The sequence below is a fragment of the Oncorhynchus keta genome, chromosome 23 (genome assembly GCF_023373465.1).
Source record: "Oncorhynchus keta strain PuntledgeMale-10-30-2019 chromosome 23, Oket_V2, whole genome shotgun sequence".
NCBI classification, from domain to species: Eukaryota; Metazoa; Chordata; class Actinopteri; order Salmoniformes; family Salmonidae; genus Oncorhynchus; species Oncorhynchus keta.
In genome coordinates, this window is record NC_068443.1 from 26,161,542 (window position 1) to 26,182,869 (window position 21,328).

Genomic DNA, 21,328 nt, shown 5'->3' on the forward strand with positions numbered 1-21,328 from the left:
GACTTTCTTCATCTCAACCCAGCTACCTTGAGCAAGTTTCCTGGACTCAGATTAAGTCCAGTTTTAGACTAAGAATAATCTCAATTGAATATTTTTAGTCTCGTTTTAATCTTAAACAGGAAACCGACTCATGTGTTTTACAGACACTGAAATAATTACTAAGATTATCAGACCGACTATGACTACCTCAACATCCATGACGATGTGTTTGATGCTGCCCCTGTTGGTGTGGATCTCCTCTGAACCAGGTGGTTGTGAGGTGGTCTCAGTGCTACTGGCCGTGGGTGCCGGTCCATCGCCACACCAAGGGACTATTCTCTTCTGCAGGGCCGGACTGTTCTCTCGGCTGCGGGGACTGACCTTGGCCACGGTGGGGGAATCTCGACCGTGGGTGGAGGTCAATGGGGGGCTGGGGTGGTGTGGCAGAGCCGCTGAGTGCTGACAAGAATGCATGTTGACGGGAGAGCTCTTCACACGGTGGACAATGTCAGGTGAGGTGGGGACTGTGTTTGGCCTGCCTGCAGGGTTCTTGACCTGTGGCTGGGGAGGTCTGACAGAGGGCCTGGGCTGAGGTTTGGGGGATTCCATGGTGGGGAGATTCTTCCGGGGGGGTTCAGACCGGGCAATGGCAGGCTCTACACACCCCTCTGCTGTGGCTGCTCCAGGCTCGGGATTGTGAGGATGATTCTCTGTGACACATCTGAAGGGAACACAGCACAACTTTATTTGACTACTCAGATCATCAATCATCCTCTTACATGTCCTGGATGATATATAGGGGCAGCATGTACCTTCTGAGACCGCTGAGAGCCTCTGTCAGGGCTTTGACCCTCTTAAGCATGGTGTCCATCTTATGAGGCTCCTCCTTCAGGAATCGCACCGCCTCCACCTCCACACGCAGCACCGTCCGCATCTTCCCATGCAGGCTTGGGAACTCACCTGACAGAGGGGAGGGACCATAAATCCTAAAGTTGTCACACATTGACGAGGTGTCAGCTATCCACGGTGTCCTTTCTTACCCTTCACATATTTTAAAACATTACAGAACTGACTGGTTGTTTATGATTAATGCTGCTATGGCGTATCTCCTGCTATTGGTAACTTAATCACTTGAACATCTTCTACCTGTGGTCAATGATGTGCTAACCTCTAGCAGCAGCCCCAGACAGTGCTCACCTTTAAGTCCAGCCAAGGCCTCTCCCACCCTCCTGAGGTTGACAGCTCCCTCCTCCACGTCCCTGAGGGTGATTGACAGCTGACCTTTGCCAGAGGACGAGTCTCTCCTCAGACGGTCCACATACTCCTCCAGCTCCCTGAGAGACACAGGTTCCACATCTGGTCATAACATTACAGTAAAACCAATGTTCATGTTTGGCATGACAAGGAAAGACATTGGTGATTGGCCTATATTATGATGGTGCTCACTGCTCAACTAATAAATGGTTCCATTTTTGCATCTTCTCCCAGGCACTGTAGTTTTTGCATGGTGATTTCTCCTAATGTAATAACGAGCAATAAACATCAGATGGCAGCGAAGTAAATGTTGAGTTAAATGCAAGAGTGTGCAAAGCTGTCATCAAGGCAAACGGTGGCTTCTTTGAAGAATCTCAAAAATAAAATATATTTTGATTTTTTTTAAATTCTTTTGGTTACTACATGATTCCACATGTGTTATTTCATAGTTTTGATGTCTTCACTATTATTTTATAATGTAGAAAAAAGTCTAAATAAATAAAAACCCTTGAATGAGTAGGTGTGTCCAAACTTTTGACCGGCACTGTATATACACATTTTGGGGGGACACGTTGTATATTGTAAAATTCGACTGCACGACAGACCACACATAATTTAATATGCAATTGTTTACCTAAATTATTCCTACTCATTTATATATGTTAGTATTAAACTGTTATCTACTTTCTCAAAACACAAGATTAATCTGAAAAACAAATAGAGACATTATTTGGTTCCAACACTGAGGAAGCTGTTGGTAAAGAACCATTTTTAAGAGTCTACAGGATGGTGTACCAGACTTCATAAAAAAAATATTACTACCTTACTATTCTGCACAGGCTGACACAGAGCAATTAGGCTATTTCAAACACTTCAAGCTTCAAGGAGTCAAAAGCCACTAACTGGGCCAAAAAAATCTGAAGTGTGCACAGATTATTTGGACAAAAATATTTTGTGGAGTTGTTTTCATTATCGGGAAGAAGTTTAGCTAATGTCTTATGTAAACAAAAGTGTCACAATGCATAAATCAGGGCATTTGAAGACAAGCAGAGCTCTTCATGCCTTCTTCTAAACCTGGCCTGATATCACAAATAAGATTTGTCCTGTCCCAGGTGGAATGAATGTAGATGGAGCCCTAAACATACTTTTCATGGGGACAGATGGGTTACAATCTCTAAAGAACAGTTTCAGATGCAATGTGCGTATGAATTAGTATTCTAAACACGTTGCAGTTGTGCGTCCTGATATTCAGGATGTTTTGCTACTAAATGTGTTGTTTTGTATACATTTTCTGGAAATGGTTCACTAAAGTCTATTGCACTGTACTTGCAGCCTACTTGTTTTGTTTTTCCAATCAAATCTAAAATAAATTGAAAAATAGAATCCACACGTGGATGTTTTTCTCAATTTTAGGCTTTTCAAATATATTCCATTCTCTTGTTTATATTATGGTTATATTCCCACTAATATTCCTTTGTGTAATTAACCTTTGACATGTAATTTTTCTGTCTTTATAATACCAATATTTAACTTGTAAAGAGCATTTCTCACGCTCAATGCAAATTAAGTTGGTTGAAGCTTGCTTTTGTGCGCAAATCATTTGACTGCTACAAGTTGAGATTATTTATTCTCTTTTATTTATGAAAAGGAGCTGATACTGGCCTTCATTACTTATGATTTATTTCTGATATTTTAGCTTAATTAAAATGGCAATTTGTAACTTTTTGGGTGACCCGAACAAATTTAGATGGTACAATGATTCTCTATGCTATACTATCTTATTTTGTCACATATACTGAAAATAGGTGAACTATTAGAGTTTTAGCAACCAGGAAATGGCAGAGAGATTTCTGCATAGTGCAAGCTAAAGTTTATATTATGGTGTTTCTATTCCAAGAAAAACTAAAATACATGAAATTTTATATATATTGCCTACCTAAAACATCTGTTAATACATTTGAAGTCATACATACAGTTGAAGTCCGAAGTTTACATACAAATACATTTAAACTCCGTTTTTAACTTGGGACAAACGTTTCGGGTAGCCTTTCACAAGCTTCCCACAGTAAGTTGGATGAATTTTGGCCCATTCCTCCTGACAGAGCTGGTGTAACTTGCTCGCACACGCATTTTCAGTTCTGCCCACACATTTTCTATAGGCTTGAGGTCAGGGCTTTGTGATGGCCACTCCAATAATTTTTACTTTGTTGTCCTTAACTTCTTGTGACTCCCCATCCCGGATCCAGGAGCGTAATCATCGCCTGACACTAATTAGCATAACGCAAAGGACATAAATATCCCTACAAAATATCCCTATCCCTATATCTTTTAAAGAAAGGCATTGATGTTTATGGTTAGGTACACGTTGGAGCAACGACAGTGCTAAATCACCACCCATTTGGCGAAGTAGGCTGTGATTCGATAAGAAATTAACAGGCACCGCATCGATTATATGCAACGCAGGACATGCTAGATAAACTAGTAATATCATCAACCATGTGAAGTTAACTAGTGATTATGTTAAGATTGATAATTTTTTATAAGATAAGTTTAATGCTAGCTAGCAACTTACCTTGACTTCTTGCTGCCCTCATGTAACAGGTAGTCAGCCTGCCATGCAGGCTCCTCGTGGAGTGCAATGTAAGGCAGGTGGTTAGAGCGTTGGACTAGTAACTAGAAGGTTGCAAAAACGAATCCCCGAGCTGACAAGGTACAAATCTGTCATTCTGCCCCTGAACAAGGCAGTTAACCCACCGTTCCTAGGCCATCATTGAAAATAAGAATTTGTTCTTAACTGACTTGCCTAGTTAAATAAAGGTTAAATTTAAAAAATAAAAACGTCTACACTAAATGACCAAAAGTATGTGGACAACTGCTTGTTGAACGTCATTCCAAAATAATAGGCATTAATATGATGTTGGTCCCCCCTTTTCTGCCAAAACAGCCTCCACTCTTCTGGGAAGGCTTTCCATCAAATGTTGGAACATTGCTGCTGGCAACTTGCTTCCATTCAGCCACAAGAGCATTAGGGAGGTTGGGCAATTAGGCCTGGTTCGCAGTCGTCGTTCCAATAAATCTCAAACGTGTTTGAGGGGGTTGAGGTAAAGGCTCTGTGCAGGCCAGTCAAGTTCTTCCACACCGATCTCGACCAACCATTTATGTATGGACCTCGCTTTGTGCACGGGGGCATTGTCATGCTGAAACAGGAAAGAGCCTTCCCCAAACTGTTGCCACAACGTTGGAAGCACATAATAGTCTAGAATGTCATTGTATGCTGTAGCGTTAAGATTTCCCTTCACTGGAACTAAGGGGCCTAGCAAGAACCATGAAAAACAGCCACAGACCATTATTCCTCCTCCACCAAACTTTACAGTTTGCACTATGCATTGGGGCATGTAGCATTCTCCTGGCATCCACCAAACCCAAAATTGTCAATCGGACTGCCAGATGGTGAAGCGTGATTCATCACTCCAGAGAAAGCGTTTCCACTGCTCCAGAGTTGAATGGCAGCGAGCTTTATACCACTATAGCCAACGCTTGGCATTGTGCATGGTGACCTTAGGCTTGTGTGCGGCTGCTCGCCCATGGAAACCCATTTCATTAAATTCCCGACGAACAGTTATTGTGCTGAAGTTACTTCCAGAGGCAGTTTGGAACTCGGTAGTGAGTATTGCAACACTCGGCGGTTCTGTGAGCTTGTGTGGCCTACCACTTTGCGGCTGAGCCGGTGTTGCTCCCAGACATTTCCACTTCACAATATCAGCACTAAGAGTAGGGCAGAAATTTGATGAACTGACTTGTTGGAAAGGTGACATCCTACGAAGGTGCCAAGTTGAAAGTCACTGAGCTCTTTAGTAAGGCCATTCTACTGTCAATGTTTGTCTACGGAGATTGCATGGCTGTGTGCTCAACTGTATACCTGTCAGCAACAGGTGTGGCTGAAATAACCGAATCCACTAATTTGAAGGTGTGTCCACATACACTATATATTCAAAAGTATGTTACGCGTGAAAAAGTGTGAGCAATAGCTGTTTCCCAATGTCCGTTTTCCCACCCAAATTGTGCTCTCAACATTATATAACAGTTACATACACATACAGTACTGTCTAACCCCCCAGTCCCCAAGATGAATTTGGCCCAGTGATCTGACATAGTAAAGTAAGACATTGGCTTTGACTCCATTACTAATCTCTCCTATCACCGTCAGTACCACAGTCCCCCCCAGATCACATACTTAACCTCATTAGCACTCATTTAAACATTGTGAAACATTACTAGCAATTTTTGGCTGAATACCAATGACTCATTCCATAGCTGAGTTAGTGTACTGGTAGATAGACTGTGCTCTGATTCACTGGAATCTGTTCTGATTACATAATCAGAGTAGATTAACTAATCCCACTTTAGCTGCAACAAATGACTTCACATTGCAACATAAGATCACGCTCACAATGTTAGCTTCAGCAGTTTAGCCAAATGTAAAAAACTAATAGGGCATCTGGAACAATTACGTATTACTATCGTCTGATCACTGTTTATTGTAGGAAGTAGATGATTTCTCTTTTTGTTGCCATAGGATATAATCTGTACTCTTGTTATTAACAGTAGCTGTGTAAAAGTAAGATGGGCTCAACAAAGTCAATGCCTTCAATAAATGACATATCCTGTCAGTCAGTGTGTTGGGTTCCAACCCTTTACCTGAGCTGGGCCAGAACTCTCTCCTCCATGGCCTGGTACTTGCGTCTCTCCTCGTCCACCGTGGACCTCTGTCTCTGGCCAGGCCCGGTCTCCTGCTGTTGTCTCTGTAGGGTCTCAGACATCACCTCAGCTAGCTCCTCCTCTGCTCTCTTCAGCATCCCCTTCACACTGTCCTGGTTCTGCATCTAGTAATGGACCATACACAGTGCCATTACAACACTCACTCAATTAATGAGATGCACTATATGTGATGGAGGAATATAACGGAGTACATAATATGAACACACCATATAAAGGTATACTGTATATATTGGATCTAAATATATGCCGATTCTCTCAGATACCACTATTGTGAATATTGTACATCTGTCTTTTATGTTTGTATTTTCACTTATGGTGCTTGGATGACAAGAGGTATCACATAAAGCTGCAATAGGAAACTTTTTGGGCAACCCAACCAAATTCACATAGAAATGTGTGTTATATATAGAAGTGTCATTCTCATTGAAAGCAAGTCCAAGAAGTTTTGTTTTAGCATCTTTGACTTTCGGTTTTGTACACCAGCTTCAAACAGCTGAAAATACAATATTTTTGGTTATGGAAAATATATTTCACAGTGGTTTAGATGGTACAATGATTCTCTACACTATACTTGCTATTTTGTGACAAACTGAAATTAGGCTAACTATTAGAATGTTTGCAACCAGGAAAGGGCGGAGCAATTTCTGAATAGTGCACTTTAAACAATTCTGATAATGGATTCATGTAATGTGCAGGTGTCTTATTAAGTACCTGTAGCTGTCGGAGTTGGTGAAGCTGCTGTCGGAGGTCAGTGACATTCCTCCTGACCGTGGTCAGTGTGACCTGCAGGGTGGAGTCAGAGGAAGGGGCCTGAGGGACTAGAGCATTGAAGCCATCTGTAAGGAGGGCAGGGGTTCTGGATGCAGGAACTGGTGACACTCCTACACATCAGATCAGTGAGACAACTCTATGACTTACTGTAATATGAGATTAAAATAGGGCAGATTCAAAATAACTTTAATTATCCATGCATGAAACCACAAAAAACTAATCCTAATTTGACTTTGTAACACTAATAGTTGTGTAATAAGAGCACCTGCACTGTTGTTGACATGGAAAGGAGAAGCAGTCATCCTATCTATCTCAGCTGGCCCAATAGCAAGTGCATGTTGAACAAGGCCAGCCAGACTGGCAATCTGTTGTTCCATGGCCTTCATTCGCTCACTGCAAAACACAATACATGTTCAGCCAAAAACAATACTGTGCTATGTACAGGTAACTGCCAAAATAAAGCAAACACCAACATAAAGTGTCTTAATAGGGCGTTGGGGCACCACGAGCCAGAACAGCTTGGCACAGATTCTACAAGTGTCTGGAAATCTATTGGTGGGATGCAACTCCATTCTTTCACAAGAAATTCACATGAAATGTTGATGGTTGTGGAAAACGCTGTCTCAGGCGCCATTTCCGAATCTCTCATATGGTTTACATCGTTTTCATGCTTATCAAACCATTCAGTGACCACTTGTGTGCTGTGGATGGGGGCATAGCCATGGTAACCAAAATAATGGCCTGCCCAGGATTTTCTATACATAACCCTAAGCATGATGGAATGTTAATTGCTTAATTAACTAAGGAACCACACCTGTGTATAAGCACATGCTTTCAATATACTTTGTATCCCTCATTTACTCAAGATATTCCATTATTTTGGCAGTTACCTATAATACATAATATTAACAACAACAACAACAACAACGCATTGAATTTCTATCGTGCTTTATCAAAAACCCAAAGTTGAGGTGGTAGTTAGTCACTCAGGACTCCCTGGAAAACAGAGGCAATCGTTACTGAGTGGACTATAAACAAATAAATGAGCTCTCTGTAAACAAATAAAATGAGCCCTCTGTTACGTGAGTATCAACATAGTTATAGAATGAGTAATTCTATGTCTGTGAGTCTCACCTGGTCTGGGGGTCATTGGAGGTGAAGTGTCCCTGAAACAGCCTGTCCCCATAGTGCCCTGAGGGGAGCTCCACGAACACAGGAGAGGAGGACACAGAGGACACACTACCCCTGGTCCTGTTCACCACCTCCACTGTATTACCATTACTCTCCTTCCGCAGAGACCGGCGAATAGGAGAGCCCCTCTCTGAGGCCACAGGGCCGTGGTTGTCATTCAATCTATGAGGGGAAGGGGGCGGGGTTTTGGTGCCGAGTGGCGGTAGTCCCTGGCTTTCCCCGTACCTCCGGGACTTCTGCCTGTAGAGGGAATGCTGGTGCTCCGGGTTCTCTGTATAGGAGGCTGGGGACTTGACCAAGGCTCGGTGGAGGCTACCACCACCTATGTCGACCATGTCTCCCATGTGGCCGCCCCCCTGGGAGGAGGCGATACTCAGCCGGCCCTCCTGGACAGCGTAGGGGTCAATGACGTTGACATACAACCCGTCGGCACGCACCAGCGCCATACTCTTACTGCTCGGGTCCTCGTCAGGTTTGACGTCTCTTCTCTCCAGGATGGCACTGGGGGAGGGTGTGACGGACCTGCTGGGGGGCCCACTGGACATGCTGGCCCTGGGGAGGGTGGCACTGCCTGGCACCCCTCCCCCTGATCGGTGGCCATAGGGGATCCTGGAGGGGGAGGAGGGCATGGAGCGGACTGTGGGGGGAGACATGGAACCCTGTATGGAGTGGACAGGACTGCAGGTGGATTGTAAAGTGTGCACAGGGCTATGACTTCCATACAGTATCTCCCTTGGTATCTGTAGACAGGAGGAAAATCAGAGAAAATATCATCAAAGTCAATGAAAAGAGACTTGATGTGCTATGCAGAGAGACTCTCAGCCATTAGGTTAACGGTATATCTGTCCCCCCCAAAATAAATCTATGAATCAAAATGTTGCTTTTCTTAATGACAAATTGTAGACATAATGTGCATCTGTTTTGACAAAGGCCATACACAGAGTGTGGGAGAAAAAGAGAGGAAAACCACATCCACAAAGGTGGAATTGTACCACAGGTAAACACCACTATCTGTTTAGACATGTCGTTGTTGCACAGTCATGCGTTACTGTGCAGAGTGAAGACACAGAGCGTTTGTTGTGTATGCTGTGCGTGCAGGACTAGTTCAATACGCAGTATGAGTAATTCCCAACATTACCATTGACACATAATTCTCCCTGATCTGGATCTTTGTCTGTATTCATTTCAGAGTCTTTTCACAACAACAATCTAAAGACAACTTGTTCAGATCATAAGGTCATGTAAAATGGACTCTTGACACGATTCCCGTGAAAAGGTCCATTAATCAAGCATTGTCAGTTGATGTGTAAACATGCCAATCACTGAACTGGAGCAAATCTAAGCTAAATTACATTAGCCAGTAATAGTTGACTACAGACTCAAGAAAATACTTGTTATGGTACTCACAATCTTCCTAGTGCTCGTGCTGCAGGTACATGCTTTACCTTCAGCAGTTCAGCAGATTTGAACAGTGATGATAAAGTTATAGAACCGTTGCATGATGCAAGAGGGGTGTTGGCTAACTTTGCGTTTTGCTTTTTCATAGGGATTATCTATTCACCTTTCATAAAGTGGCTTGTCATAACAGATAAAACTGCATGTGGAATATTCTAGAATAACCCTAGAGTCAAACAGGTGACATTATTCACAACGACTGGGAATAAAGTGAAACCCAGTTGTATTGTTTTATGACAATAAGAGCAGCTCATTCATACACAACAAGTCATTGACATGTACGTTGAAGTATTATTATTTATTTTTTTACCCCATTTTTCACCCCAATTTCATAGTATCCAATTATTAGCAGTTCCTATCTTGCCTCATCGCTACAACTCCCGTACGGGCTTGGGACAGACGAAGGTCGAAAGTCATGCGTCCTAAAAAACACAACCCAAAACACAACCCTACAAAGACGTACTGCTTCTTAACACAGCGCGCATCCAACCCGGAAGCCAGCCGCACCGATGTGTCAGAAGGAAACGCCGTGCACCTGGCGACCTTGGTTAGCACGCACTGTGCCCGGCCCGCAGAGACAAGGACATCCCTACCATCCCTACCGGCCAAACCCTCCCTAACCCGGATGACACTAGCCCAATTGTGCGTCACCCCACGGACCTCCCAGTCGCGGCCGGCTGCGACAGAGCCTGGGCGCAAACCCAGAGTCTCTGGTGGCACAGCTAGCGCTGCGATGCAGTGCCCTAGACCACTGCGCCACCTGGGAGGCCTGTTGTAGTATTTTAAACTCAGTTTGTGCATAATTCTAGCAAAATTCCCATCATGATCTTTTGCGCATAACATTAATACCCAAATATTTCCACAACAAAGCAGACAGACATTTAACATGGGCCTGCTACAATGAAAATATTATTATCTTGTTTTCCCACATTTCACCTTTTCTCAACCTGTGCAAAAACAACAGGAGTGCCTCAAACAGGAAATATTTTTAGAGTATGGCATTATCAATCTTATCTGGTCAGAAATACCCTAAAACACATGGGGCTATTCCATCTATGGAAAAATATGCTGGGCTGACCACCAGTGGGTACAGTAATAAACTTAAACAAAAGACACATTTTCATGCCGACATGCATTCCAGACCAGGGTAAAAGTGTTATCATCTTTCATCCACAAGCCTAAATGTATGTGCCTACACTCTTAGGAAAAAAAGATTCCAAAAGAGTTACGCGGCTGTCCACACAGGATAACCCTTTTTGGTTCCAGGTAGAATCCTTTTGGGTTCCACGTAAAACCCTCTGTGGAAAAGGTTCTACATGGGACTCAAAAAGGTTCTACCTAAAACCAAAAGTGTTTTACAAGGAGCCTAAAGGGGTTCTCCAAAGGGTTTTCTTATGGGGACAACCGAATAACCCTTTCAGGTTCTAGAGAGCACATTTTTTTCTTTCTGTGAAGAGGAAGATCTACACTACCACAGACATCACATGCATTTATGGGCAGCAGGTTCCCTAGGGGTTACAGTGTTGGGCCAGTAACTAAAATGTTGCTGGTTCAAATACCCAAGCAAGACACTTAATCCATGGGCGACTTACTACTATGGCTGACCCTGTAAAACAATACATTTCACTGCACCCATCAGGTGTATGTAAAACAATATATATATATATAGTCTGATCTTGTGAGGTGTGAGTTAAATCAAGGTGACTATAAGGTGTGAGTTAAATCAAGTGGATCTGAGAATAAAGAATGTCCAGGATGGTCGGGTACTTCCTTCGGTGTTGCAACACAAGGTTGTACACAGTACGTCAATCTAACAGAACACTCTACTTTCTGAGAAACAAGGCCTCTGATCACTAGGCACTACTTCTCCGAACACCACAACACAACGTGCTGAGAACAACACCCACCAAAGGAATTTGAGCTCTTTCCCAGCAGGGTTACATGCCTCCCAATTAGGGTTGCAAAATTCTTGGAACTTTCAACGAAATCCTGGTTGGAGGATTCCCGGAATCATGAGGGAAAACCAGGGAATTTATTGAAACTTCCTGGAATTTTGAAACCATACTCCCAATCCCTGGGCCACTCAAAAGCCCACCTGACCAACTGAGCTAATTGATCAGTTCAGTGATTGCCTAAATTCAACACACCTGTCCTTCCAGGTCAGTTAAATAAAAAACATGAAGTGCCTGCAGCACTCCAGGACCAGGTTTGCCTAACCCTGCACTATGATGTCAATATGGTGCAGACCAGTGGCGGCCGGAGCCGTTTAAGAGGGAGGACATTTTTTACTTTTTATGAGAGTGGCCTTATTTCTATTACAGCATATTGGATGACTGTCATTCATATTCTATTCACCCAGTTCAATGTAACAGCGATAGATTTAGGCTACTACATGATAGTCAAATTCAATACCGCCTTGCACATTCTTGCCTACATCTAGTGGATCTAGGGGTGAAATCATTGGTCCAACAGTTGTAAATTAGTTTCTATTAGACAAATTCAGGTATGTTTATCCCTGTTTGGTTCCATGTGAGAAACGTTTTTCAACAGAATCGGTGGAATGAATACACACCTGATTACAAGTAAACACAGTTCACGTTCTTAGCAGCCACGTTGTATTCCTTCAGGCATCTACTCGCTCTCCTCCTCTCACCCTTTCCCTTCGCTTGTGGACTTCAATGCACAACACAACAGCTGTCTGTGGTCAGATGATAAAACCTTTCCAAGCGATACCATATCATAAGCACAACACACAGCCTACATCGTTGTCAACATATTAGCTAAAGTTATGTCATAGTCAACATAGCAAATAGAACTACTGTGTTAGCAAACCTGCTACAATCATGCAGTACAGTAAGTCAATAAGCAGTTTAGCAGCTACACCAGCGGGCCCCGGTGGCAATAAATTAGTAAGACCAAAAGCTTGCTTAGACTCGGAAGAGTTCCAGTGTTGGATAGTCATAGCCAGCTAGATAACATAGCATCCCTCTCTGTTTGAGCTGGGTGTTTGAGTAGGCTAAACTAGCTAGCTGCATTTGCTAGCTAGGTAAGTAAAAGTGAATAAAAATGACTAAATATAGCTCTCTCTCTCTTGCTTGCTTCTCCTTCATTTCTGAAGAAATTTTGTCAAAACTGTTCAACTATTGTCTTTCTCGCTCTCTGTTTCAAATACTCACCACATTTTATGCAGCGCTAGCTAGCTGTAGGTTATGCTTTTACGACTAGAAACATTCTCTAAACCTTTGATTCGTGGACAACGTGTCACAGTTCATGCTGCAAAAGCTCTGATTGGAGGACGTCCTCCAACCCGTCATAATTACTGTGTAAGTCTATGGAAGCAGGTGAAAACCAATGTACCCAGAAGAGAACGGAAGCTAGCTGTCCTCCGGCTACACTATGGGGCTACCCTAGAGTGCTTCATTGCAAAGCAGTATGTTTTATTCTTTGGCGACATGTCATTATATTTAGTATAGTTTAATCTAAAAAGGATACCTTTATGTTTCACGAAATAAAAAAAATTCACTGAGGAGGATGGTCCTCCCCTTCCTCCCCTTCCCAAAATGACAAGATACAATATAAAATAACTTTCAACCGTTTGTTGAAACATAGCTCTGCCCTACTAAGCAAAAAAGCAGTCGATGCACATTTGGTCAAAAAAGTGTTATTCATTTATACATTAAATACATGCTTTATCATGTGGACAAAATATCCTGCCTCCATTGTGTTGTGTTATGGAGGGGGGGGTCATGTTTGCTGTAACTGCAGAATGTTCCATTGAAACCAAGGGAAAAGGCAGTAACTGCCATCACTCACATCAGTTACTGCCTTTTACCTTGGTTTCACTGATCTTTGGGCTGCAGTGTCTACGGTTTACCTTGGCATTATTTATTGTCCTTTGCTGATACAAGTATCAAACTATGACACTGACAACCACATACAAATAAATATATGAAAACAAGTTTGTGCTAAAAAAAAATGTTCGTCTTGGAAGCGTATTCCAGTGGGTGTACCAAACAAGAAGGCAGTAACTGCAGTCTAGGGTCACAGGTCATGTCAGAGGTCAGGGTCAATATCAATAAAAAATAACATAGTAAAACAACCACATCTCCAACGATCTGCCTACAATTCATTTGGCTGGATAATTTTAAAAAACGTAGAAGTAATTTATCTAATTTTCACTCTATGAGCAGTTACTGCTCTTTGCTTGGTAGGGTAGAGCCTTCAGGAAGTACTCATACCACTTGACGTTTTCCAACATTTTGTTGTGCTACAGATTACATTTCAAATGGATTAAATTTAGATTGTGTGTAGGCCAGTAACACACAATGACTATAATGTCCAAGTGGAATGAAACATTTTTTTCAAGCTGAAATGTTTTGAGTCAATAATTATTAAACCCATTTGTTATGGCAAGCCTAAATAAGTTCAGGAGTACAAATGTGCTTAACAAGTCACGTAATAAGTTGCATGGACTCGCTCTGTGTTTAATAATGGTGTTTAACATGATTTTTGAATGTCTACATCTATGCACCCCACAAATACAGTAATATGTAAGGTTCCTCAGTCGAGCAGTGCATTTTTCAAACACAGGGCAAATCCAACACAGAGTACCACTCTTCATATTTACAAGCATGGTGGTGGCTACATCATGTTATGGGTATGCTTGTGATCGGCAAGGACTATGGAGTTTTTTAGGATAAAAAGAAACGGAATAGAGCTAAGCACCGGCAAAATCCTAGAGGAGAACCTGGTTCAGTCTTCTTTCTAACAGACACTGGGAGACAAATTCACCTTTCAACAGGACAATAACCTAAAACACAAGGCCAAATATACACTGGAGTTGCTTACCAAGATGACACTGACTGTTTTGAGTGGCCAAGTTACAATTTTGACTTAAGTCTGCTTGAAAATCTATGGCAAGATTTGAAAATGTTTGTCGTGCAATGAACAACAAACTTGACCGAGATTTAATAATTTAAGAATAATGTGCAAATATTGACAATCCAGCTATACAAAGCTCTTTAGAGACTTACCCAGAAAGACTCACAGCTGTAATTGCTGCCAAAGGTGATTCTAAATTGAATATTTCTGTATTCCATTTTCTATTCATTTGCAAACATTTCTAAAAACACGTTTTCAATTCTTCATTATGGGATATTGTGTAGATGGAGGCTAGAAATATATATTTGATCCATTTTGAATCCAGGCTGTAACACAAAATGTGGAATAAGTTAAGGGGTATGAATATTTTCTGAAGGCTACAGTGGCTACAGTATTACTTTCCTCTGGTTTTATTTCTATATGACATGAACTAACTCCGTCATGGTCAATAATATCCTAGTGTAACTATTTCGGAGACAGATTGTAACTGTAAAAGACGTTCAGAAAATTCTACAGTAAATACTTGTAATTACTAATCCAGAATGGGAGCTTGCCTTGAAAGCATCAACATACTGTCAGTAAAACATTAGTGGCATGTAGCATGCTTTCAATTCAGTCCAATAAAGTGATCCTATCCCATTGGGAACAGACGTAATTTCAACGTCTAGTTTTTATTTACATTTTGTTGAGCTATCAACTAATGTGAATTCAACGTGAAATCAAGGATTTAGGTTAAACATTGGGTTAAAAAAAAGACTAGATTCCTTTATGTTGATGGCTTTTTGCAAATCCGATCAGTTTTCCACATTGAATCAAAGTCAACACTGTCACACCTTGGTCTTAGTATTTTGTGTTTTCGTTATTTATTTGGTCAGGCCAGGGTGTGACATGGGTTTATTTTGTTGTGTTTCGTATTGGGGTTTTAGTAGGCATTGGGATTGCGGCTGAGTAGGGGTGTCTAGCATAGGCTTGGCTGCCTGAGGAGGTTCTCAATCAGAGTCAGGTGATTCTCGTTGTCTCTGATTGGGAACCATATTTAGGTAGCCTAGGTTTCACTGTGTGTTTCGTGGGTGATTGTTCCTGTCTCTGTGTTTGTTGTCACAAGATAGGCTGTATAGGTTTTCGCGTTTCGTTTGTTGTTTTGCATATTTAGTTATTTCATGTATCGTTCATTTTCATTAAAGAACATGAGTAACCACCACGCCGCATTTTGGTCCGACTCTCATTCAACGGAAGAAAGCCGTTACAGAATCACCCACCACACCCGGACCGAGTGGCGTGGTAACATTCAACAGCGACAGCAGAAGCAGCGAAAAGAGGAATGGACATGGGAGGATGAATTGTTCGGAGAAGGACCCTGGGATCAGCCTGGAGAATATCGCCGCCCCAAAGAAGAACTGGAGGCGGCGAGAGCTGAGAGGCGCTGGTATGAGGAGAAGCAAAAGCGGCAGCAGGAGCAACAATATCGGGACTACACTACTTGGGAGGAAATAGACAGGTGGGCGGACGACCCAGAGAGAGTGCCGGAGCCCGTCTGGGATTCGCTGGAGCAGTGCGAAGAGGGTTATAGGAGAATGGAGTTGGAGAGACAAGCACGACGGCGCAAAAGGAAGCCCAAGGGTCAGCCCCAAAAATGTATTGGGGGGGGGGGGGCTCAGGGAGAGTGTGGCAGAGTCAGGAGTCAGACCTGAGCCAACTCTCCCTGTTTATCGTGAGGAGCCAAGGAGGAGACCAGAACCAGAGCCGGTGTTAGAGGTGAGCGAAGCAGAGACTGTGAAGGAGTTAATGGGGAAAGTGGAGGAGAGAGTAATGAGGGAGTTGCTAGTTTGGTGCTTTAAATACGATATTCACCCGACGGAGCGTGTCTGGGATTTAATGGCACCTGGGTCAGCGCTCCATACTCGTCCTGAGGTGCGTGTTAGTCGGCTGGTGAAAATTGTGCCAGCCTCACGCACTAGGCTTCCTGTGTACCTACCTAGCCTTGCACGTCCTGTGCCAGCCCTGCTCTCAGGCTCTCCAGTACACCTTCACGGTCCAGTCCATCCTGTGCCACCTTCACACACCAGTCCTCCGGTGGCAGCTCCCCGCACCAGGCTTCCTGTGCGTGTCCTCGGTCCAGTACCACCAGTTCCAGCACCACGCACCAGGCCTTCAGTGTGCCTCGCCTGTTCAGCGCAGCCAGAGCCTTTCTCATCTCCAGTGCTGTCGGAGTCTCCCACCTGTTTAGCGCTGCCGGAGCCTCCCGCCTGTTCAGCGCAGCCAGCGCTTTCCTCCTCTCCTGCGCTGCCGGAGTCTCCCGCCTGTTTAGCGCAGCCAGAGCTTTCCTCCTCTCCTGCGCTGCCGGAGTCTCCCGCATGTTCAGCGCTGCCAGAGCTGCCAGCCTGCATGGAGCAGCCTGAGCTGCCAGCCTGCATGGAGCAGCCAGAGCTGCCAGCCTGCATGGAGCAGCCAGAGCTGCCAGCCTGCATGGAGCAGCCAGCCTGCATGGAGCAGCCAGAGCTGTCAGCCTGCATGGAGCAGCCAGAGCTGTCAGTCTGCATTGTGCAGCCAGGGCTGTCAGTCTGCATTGTGCAGCCAGGGCTGTCAGTCAGCCTGACTCTTCCAGATCTGCCAGTCAGCCAGACTCTTCCAGATCTGGAAGTGTGTGTGCAGCGCCCTGTGAGTGAGTGAGTGTGCATAGCGACAGTGCAAATATTGAAATAAAAGGTTTATAAAGATTCAAGGCAAACTCAGTCTGTGTAGCCGTTTTGTTTGCTATTTATCAGTCGTATTGCTTGGGGATTATAAGTTGTTCAAGAGCCTATAGGTGTCAGACTTGATGCACACGTACCTCTTCACATGTGGCAGCAGAGAAAATAGTCTATGGCTTGGGTGGTTAGTGTCTGATGATTTTCCAGGCCTTCTTTTCACACCGCCTGATACAGAGATTCTGGATGGCAGAGAGCTCGGCCCCAGTGATCTACTGGGCTATCCACACCACCCTCTGTAGCGCCATGTGATCGACAGCGGTGCGTTTTCCATACCAAGCAGTGACGCAGCCAGTCAATATGCTCTCAGTGGTACAGCTGTAGAACCTTTTCAGGATTTGAGGGCCCATGCCAAAGTTTTTCAACCTCCTGAGGGGAAAGAGGCACTGTTGCGCCTTCTTCACAAATGTACATGTGTGTTTGGAACATTTTAAATCTTCAGTGATTTGGAAACTGAGGAACTTGAAGCGGTCTACCTGATCCACTGCTGACCCGTCGATGTGGACGAGGGCGGGCTTTCCCCCGTTTCCTGTAGTCCATGATCAGCTCCTTGGTCTTGCTGATGTTGAGGGAGAGGTTGTTGCTCCGGCACCACACTGCCAGGTCACTGACCTCCTCCCTGTAGGCTGACTCATCATCGCCGGTGATCAGGCCTAACCCCGTTGTGTCGTCAGCGAACTTGATAATGGTGTTGGAGTCATGCGTGTCCATACAGTCATGGGTGAATAGTTAGTACTGGAGGGGACTAAGGACACACCTCTGTGGGGCCCCTGTGTTAAGGGTCAGCGTGGTGGAAGTGATGTTGCCTACCCTAACCCCATGGGGTTGGCCCATCAGGAAGTCCAGGATCCAGTTGCAGAGGGAGGTGTTCAGACCCAGAGTCCAAAGCTTGGTGATGAGCTTGGAGGGGACAATGGTGTTGAACGCTGAGCTGAAGTCAATGAACAGCATTCTCACATACGTATTCCTTTTATCTAGGTGGGTGAGGGCAGTGTGGAGAGCAATTGCGATTGCGTTGTCTATGGATCTGTTGGGGCGGTATGCAAATTGGAGTGGGTCTAGGGTGGCTGGGAGTTAATGTGTGCCATAACCAGCCTCACAATGCACTTCATGATTCCAGAAGTGAGTGCTACAGGGCGGTGGTCATTGTGGCATGAGGCTCAAGGTTGTTGTCAAAGCGTGCATAAAATACATTGAGTTTGTCTAGTAGAGAAGCATCGTTGGGCAGATAACAGTTGGGTCTTCCCTTGTAATCCATAACGGACTGTAGCCCCTGCCACTTACGGCAGGCATCAGAGCCTGTGTAATATGATTCCAACTTATTCCTATATTGTCCTTAGCTCATTTGATGACTCTGCGGAGGTCATAGCAGGCCTTCTTGTACTTATTCCTATCTTTGGCCGTAGCATCAGGTTTGTCTACGATAGCGCTGTGTGCGGAAGCCCTGCTCTTTAGCTTAGTGCCAACCTTGGTGTTAATCCAAGGCTTTTGATTGGGGAAGCAGCGAACCCTCACCGTGGGTACAACGTCACCGATGTATTTGCTAATGTAACAGGTGACAGAGGTGGATAGCTCATCAATGTTATAGGTGGAGTCTCGAAACATATTCCAATCAACGATAGCAAAGCAGTCCTATAGCATAAACTCTGATTCTGGTGACCATTTCTCAACAGAGAGAATCATGGGTACTTCCTGTTTCAGCTTCTGCTTGTAAACAGGAAGCAAGAGTACAGAGTTAATTGGCAACCCCCCCCCCCCTCTATTTCCCCGACTCCACTGTCCTGTCGGTGAATGGAGAAGCCTTCGAGTTGGATAGCCATGGCGGTTATCCTGTCCGAGAGCCATGTTTCTGAGTCCCGTTGGTAGCAAATCCACGATTGGAGGTCATCCATCTTATTATCAAGTGCCTGTACATTAGCTAGTAGAATGGAGGGAAGAGGTGACCGATCCACCCTCTCTTGCCTCTGTAACGCCGGTGTTTCCTCTTGGGTTGCCCGAAAATTGGGTTGGAACTAAAGCGAGAGGAACCATCAAACAGGCAAAGCGTCAATACAGGACTAAGATCGAATCGTACTACACCGGCGCCGACGCTCGTCGGATATGGCAGGGCTTGCATACCATTACAGACTACTAAGGGAACCACAGCCGAGAGCTGCTCAGTGACACAAGCTAAACTACCTCTATGCTCGTTTCAAGGCAAATAACACTGAAACATGCATGAGAGCACCAGCCAAAATGACTACTGACTCGTAACACTCACGTCTGTAGCCATGAAGTGCTTTGAAAGGCTGGTCACGGCTCACATCAACAACATTATCCCAGAAACCCTAGACTCACTTCAATTTGCATACCGCCCTAATAGATCCACAGATGATGCAATCTCTATTGAACTCCACACTGCCCTTTCCCACCTGGACAAAAGGAACACCTATGTGAGAATGCTATTCATTGACTACAGCTCAGCATTCAACACCATAGCGCCCTCAAAGCTCATCACTAAGCTAAGGACCCCAGGACTAAACACCTCCCTCTGCAACTGGATCCTGGACTTCCTGACGGGCTGCCCCCAGGTGGTAAGGGTAGATCCTCAACACAGGGTCCCCTCGGGGGTGCGTGCTCAGCTCCCTCCTGTACTCCCTGTTCATTCATGACTGCACGGCCAGGCATAACAGTGGTAGGCCTGATCACAGACAACGACGAGACAGCCTATAGTGAGGAGGTCAGAGACCTGGCCGTGTGGTGCCAGGACAACAACCTCTCCCTCAACGTGTTCAAGACAAAGGAGATGGTTGTGGACTACAGGAAAAGGAGGACTGAGCACATCGACAGGGTTGTAGTGGAGCAGGTTGAGAGCTTCAAGTTCCTTGGTGTCCACATCACCAACAAACTAACATGGTCCAAGCACACCAAGATAGTTGTGAAGAGGGCACGACAAAACCTATTCCCCCTCAGGAGACTGAAAAGATTTGGCTCGGCCTCTGACCGCAAGGCACTACAGAGGGTAGTGCGTACGATCCAGTACATCACAGGGGCCAAGCTACCTGCCATCCCGGACCTCTAACCCAGCCGGTGTCAGAGAAAGGCCCTAAAAATTGTCAAAGACTCCAGCCACCCTAGTCATAGACTGTTCTCTCTAATACCGCACAGCAAGTGCTACCGGAGCGCTAAGTCTAGGTCCAAGAGGCTTCGAAACCGCTTCTACCCCCAAGCCATAAGACTACTGAACATCTAATCAAATGGCTACCCAGACAATTTGCATTGCCCCCCCTTTTAATGCCACTGCTACTCTCTGTTATTATCTATGCATAGTCACTTTAATAACGCTACCTCCATGTACATATTACCTCAATCGACCAAACCCTGCACATTGACTCTGTTCCGGTACCCTCTGTATATATTCTCACTATTGTTATTTTACTGCTGCTTTAATTACTTGTTTGTTTTATTTCTTATTCACATTTTTTTTAACTGCATCGTTGGTTAGGGGCTTGTAAGGTCTACCTACACCTGTTGTATTTGGCGCATGTGACTAAAAATATTTGATTTTGATAACTGCTTAGCAGGGTATACCCAAACATAGAGAAGAATAACCATGCCTCTGATCCTACTTCTATTACAATCAAGAATACACAAGGTTGCTTTTATCCCTGTGTGTGTCTCAGAATGATGAGCTAAAGGCCCCTGGTTAGGGATTTAGGACCGGAAGCTTCCTTGATGTCAAAGGTAGCGCACTAGACAGATGGATTTAGGGGACTTAGGGGAGTTTGTGTGCTTGGCTGTGTTATCATTTGGGCTTCACTCACCCTGCCCTCAGCATTGTTAGGCCTTGCGTTGCTGCGATTGAAGGCATGTGCAGGGTCTTTGTGGTACACCTTCAGACAGCATCGAGATGTAATATTTCTGGAAAAAAGAAAAACGTCCAAATTTACACTGCTTGTGTGGACCTTTATTCCATTTTGTAAACACACACCATTTTGTAAAACACATGTTTTATTTTTACATTTTTTTATTTATTTAACTAGGCCTAGGAACAGTGGGTTAACTGTGTTGTTCAGGTGCAGAACGACAGGTTTTTACCTTGTCAGCTCAGGGATTCGTTCAAGCAACCTTTCAGTTACTGGCCCAATGCTCTAACCACTAGTCTAGGTTGTTGACATCTAACAGCGAACTACACTCCACTGTTTAATTGCCAGCCCTCACGGCACTATATTTCTCAGTCTACTGTAGCGCAGTGGTTCTCAAACCTCTCCTTGGGGGACCCCCAAACATTT

At 44.3% G+C, this 21,328-nt stretch overlaps 1 protein-coding gene across 10 annotated transcripts in view; it reads right to left on the reverse strand.

Moving 5' to 3' along the window:
* The window catches only part of si:ch211-207d6.2 (sickle tail protein), a 79,948-nt gene that overhangs the window by 22,469 nt on the left and 36,151 nt on the right, over positions 1 to 21,328 (reverse strand). For 8 of the 10 annotated variants that reach the window (XM_052476934.1, XM_052476935.1, XM_052476931.1 and 5 more), the window contains 8 exons: positions 20,861 to 20,957; positions 7,918 to 8,714; positions 7,049 to 7,176; positions 6,724 to 6,893; positions 5,932 to 6,116; positions 1,177 to 1,313; positions 792 to 939; positions 187 to 700 (listed from right to left, as the gene is read on the reverse strand). In XM_052476934.1, the coding sequence (XP_052332894.1) occupies positions 187 to 700; positions 792 to 939; positions 1,177 to 1,313; positions 5,932 to 6,116; positions 6,724 to 6,893; positions 7,049 to 7,176; positions 7,918 to 8,714; positions 20,861 to 20,957 (2,176 nt within the window). Of the gene's footprint in view, positions 1 to 186; positions 701 to 791; positions 940 to 1,176; positions 1,314 to 5,931; positions 6,117 to 6,723; positions 6,894 to 7,048; positions 7,177 to 7,917; positions 8,715 to 9,381; positions 9,789 to 16,285; positions 16,426 to 20,860; positions 20,958 to 21,328 lie in introns of those variants that run through there. The other 2 variants (XM_052476933.1, XM_035799957.2) reach the window with 2 other exon arrangements.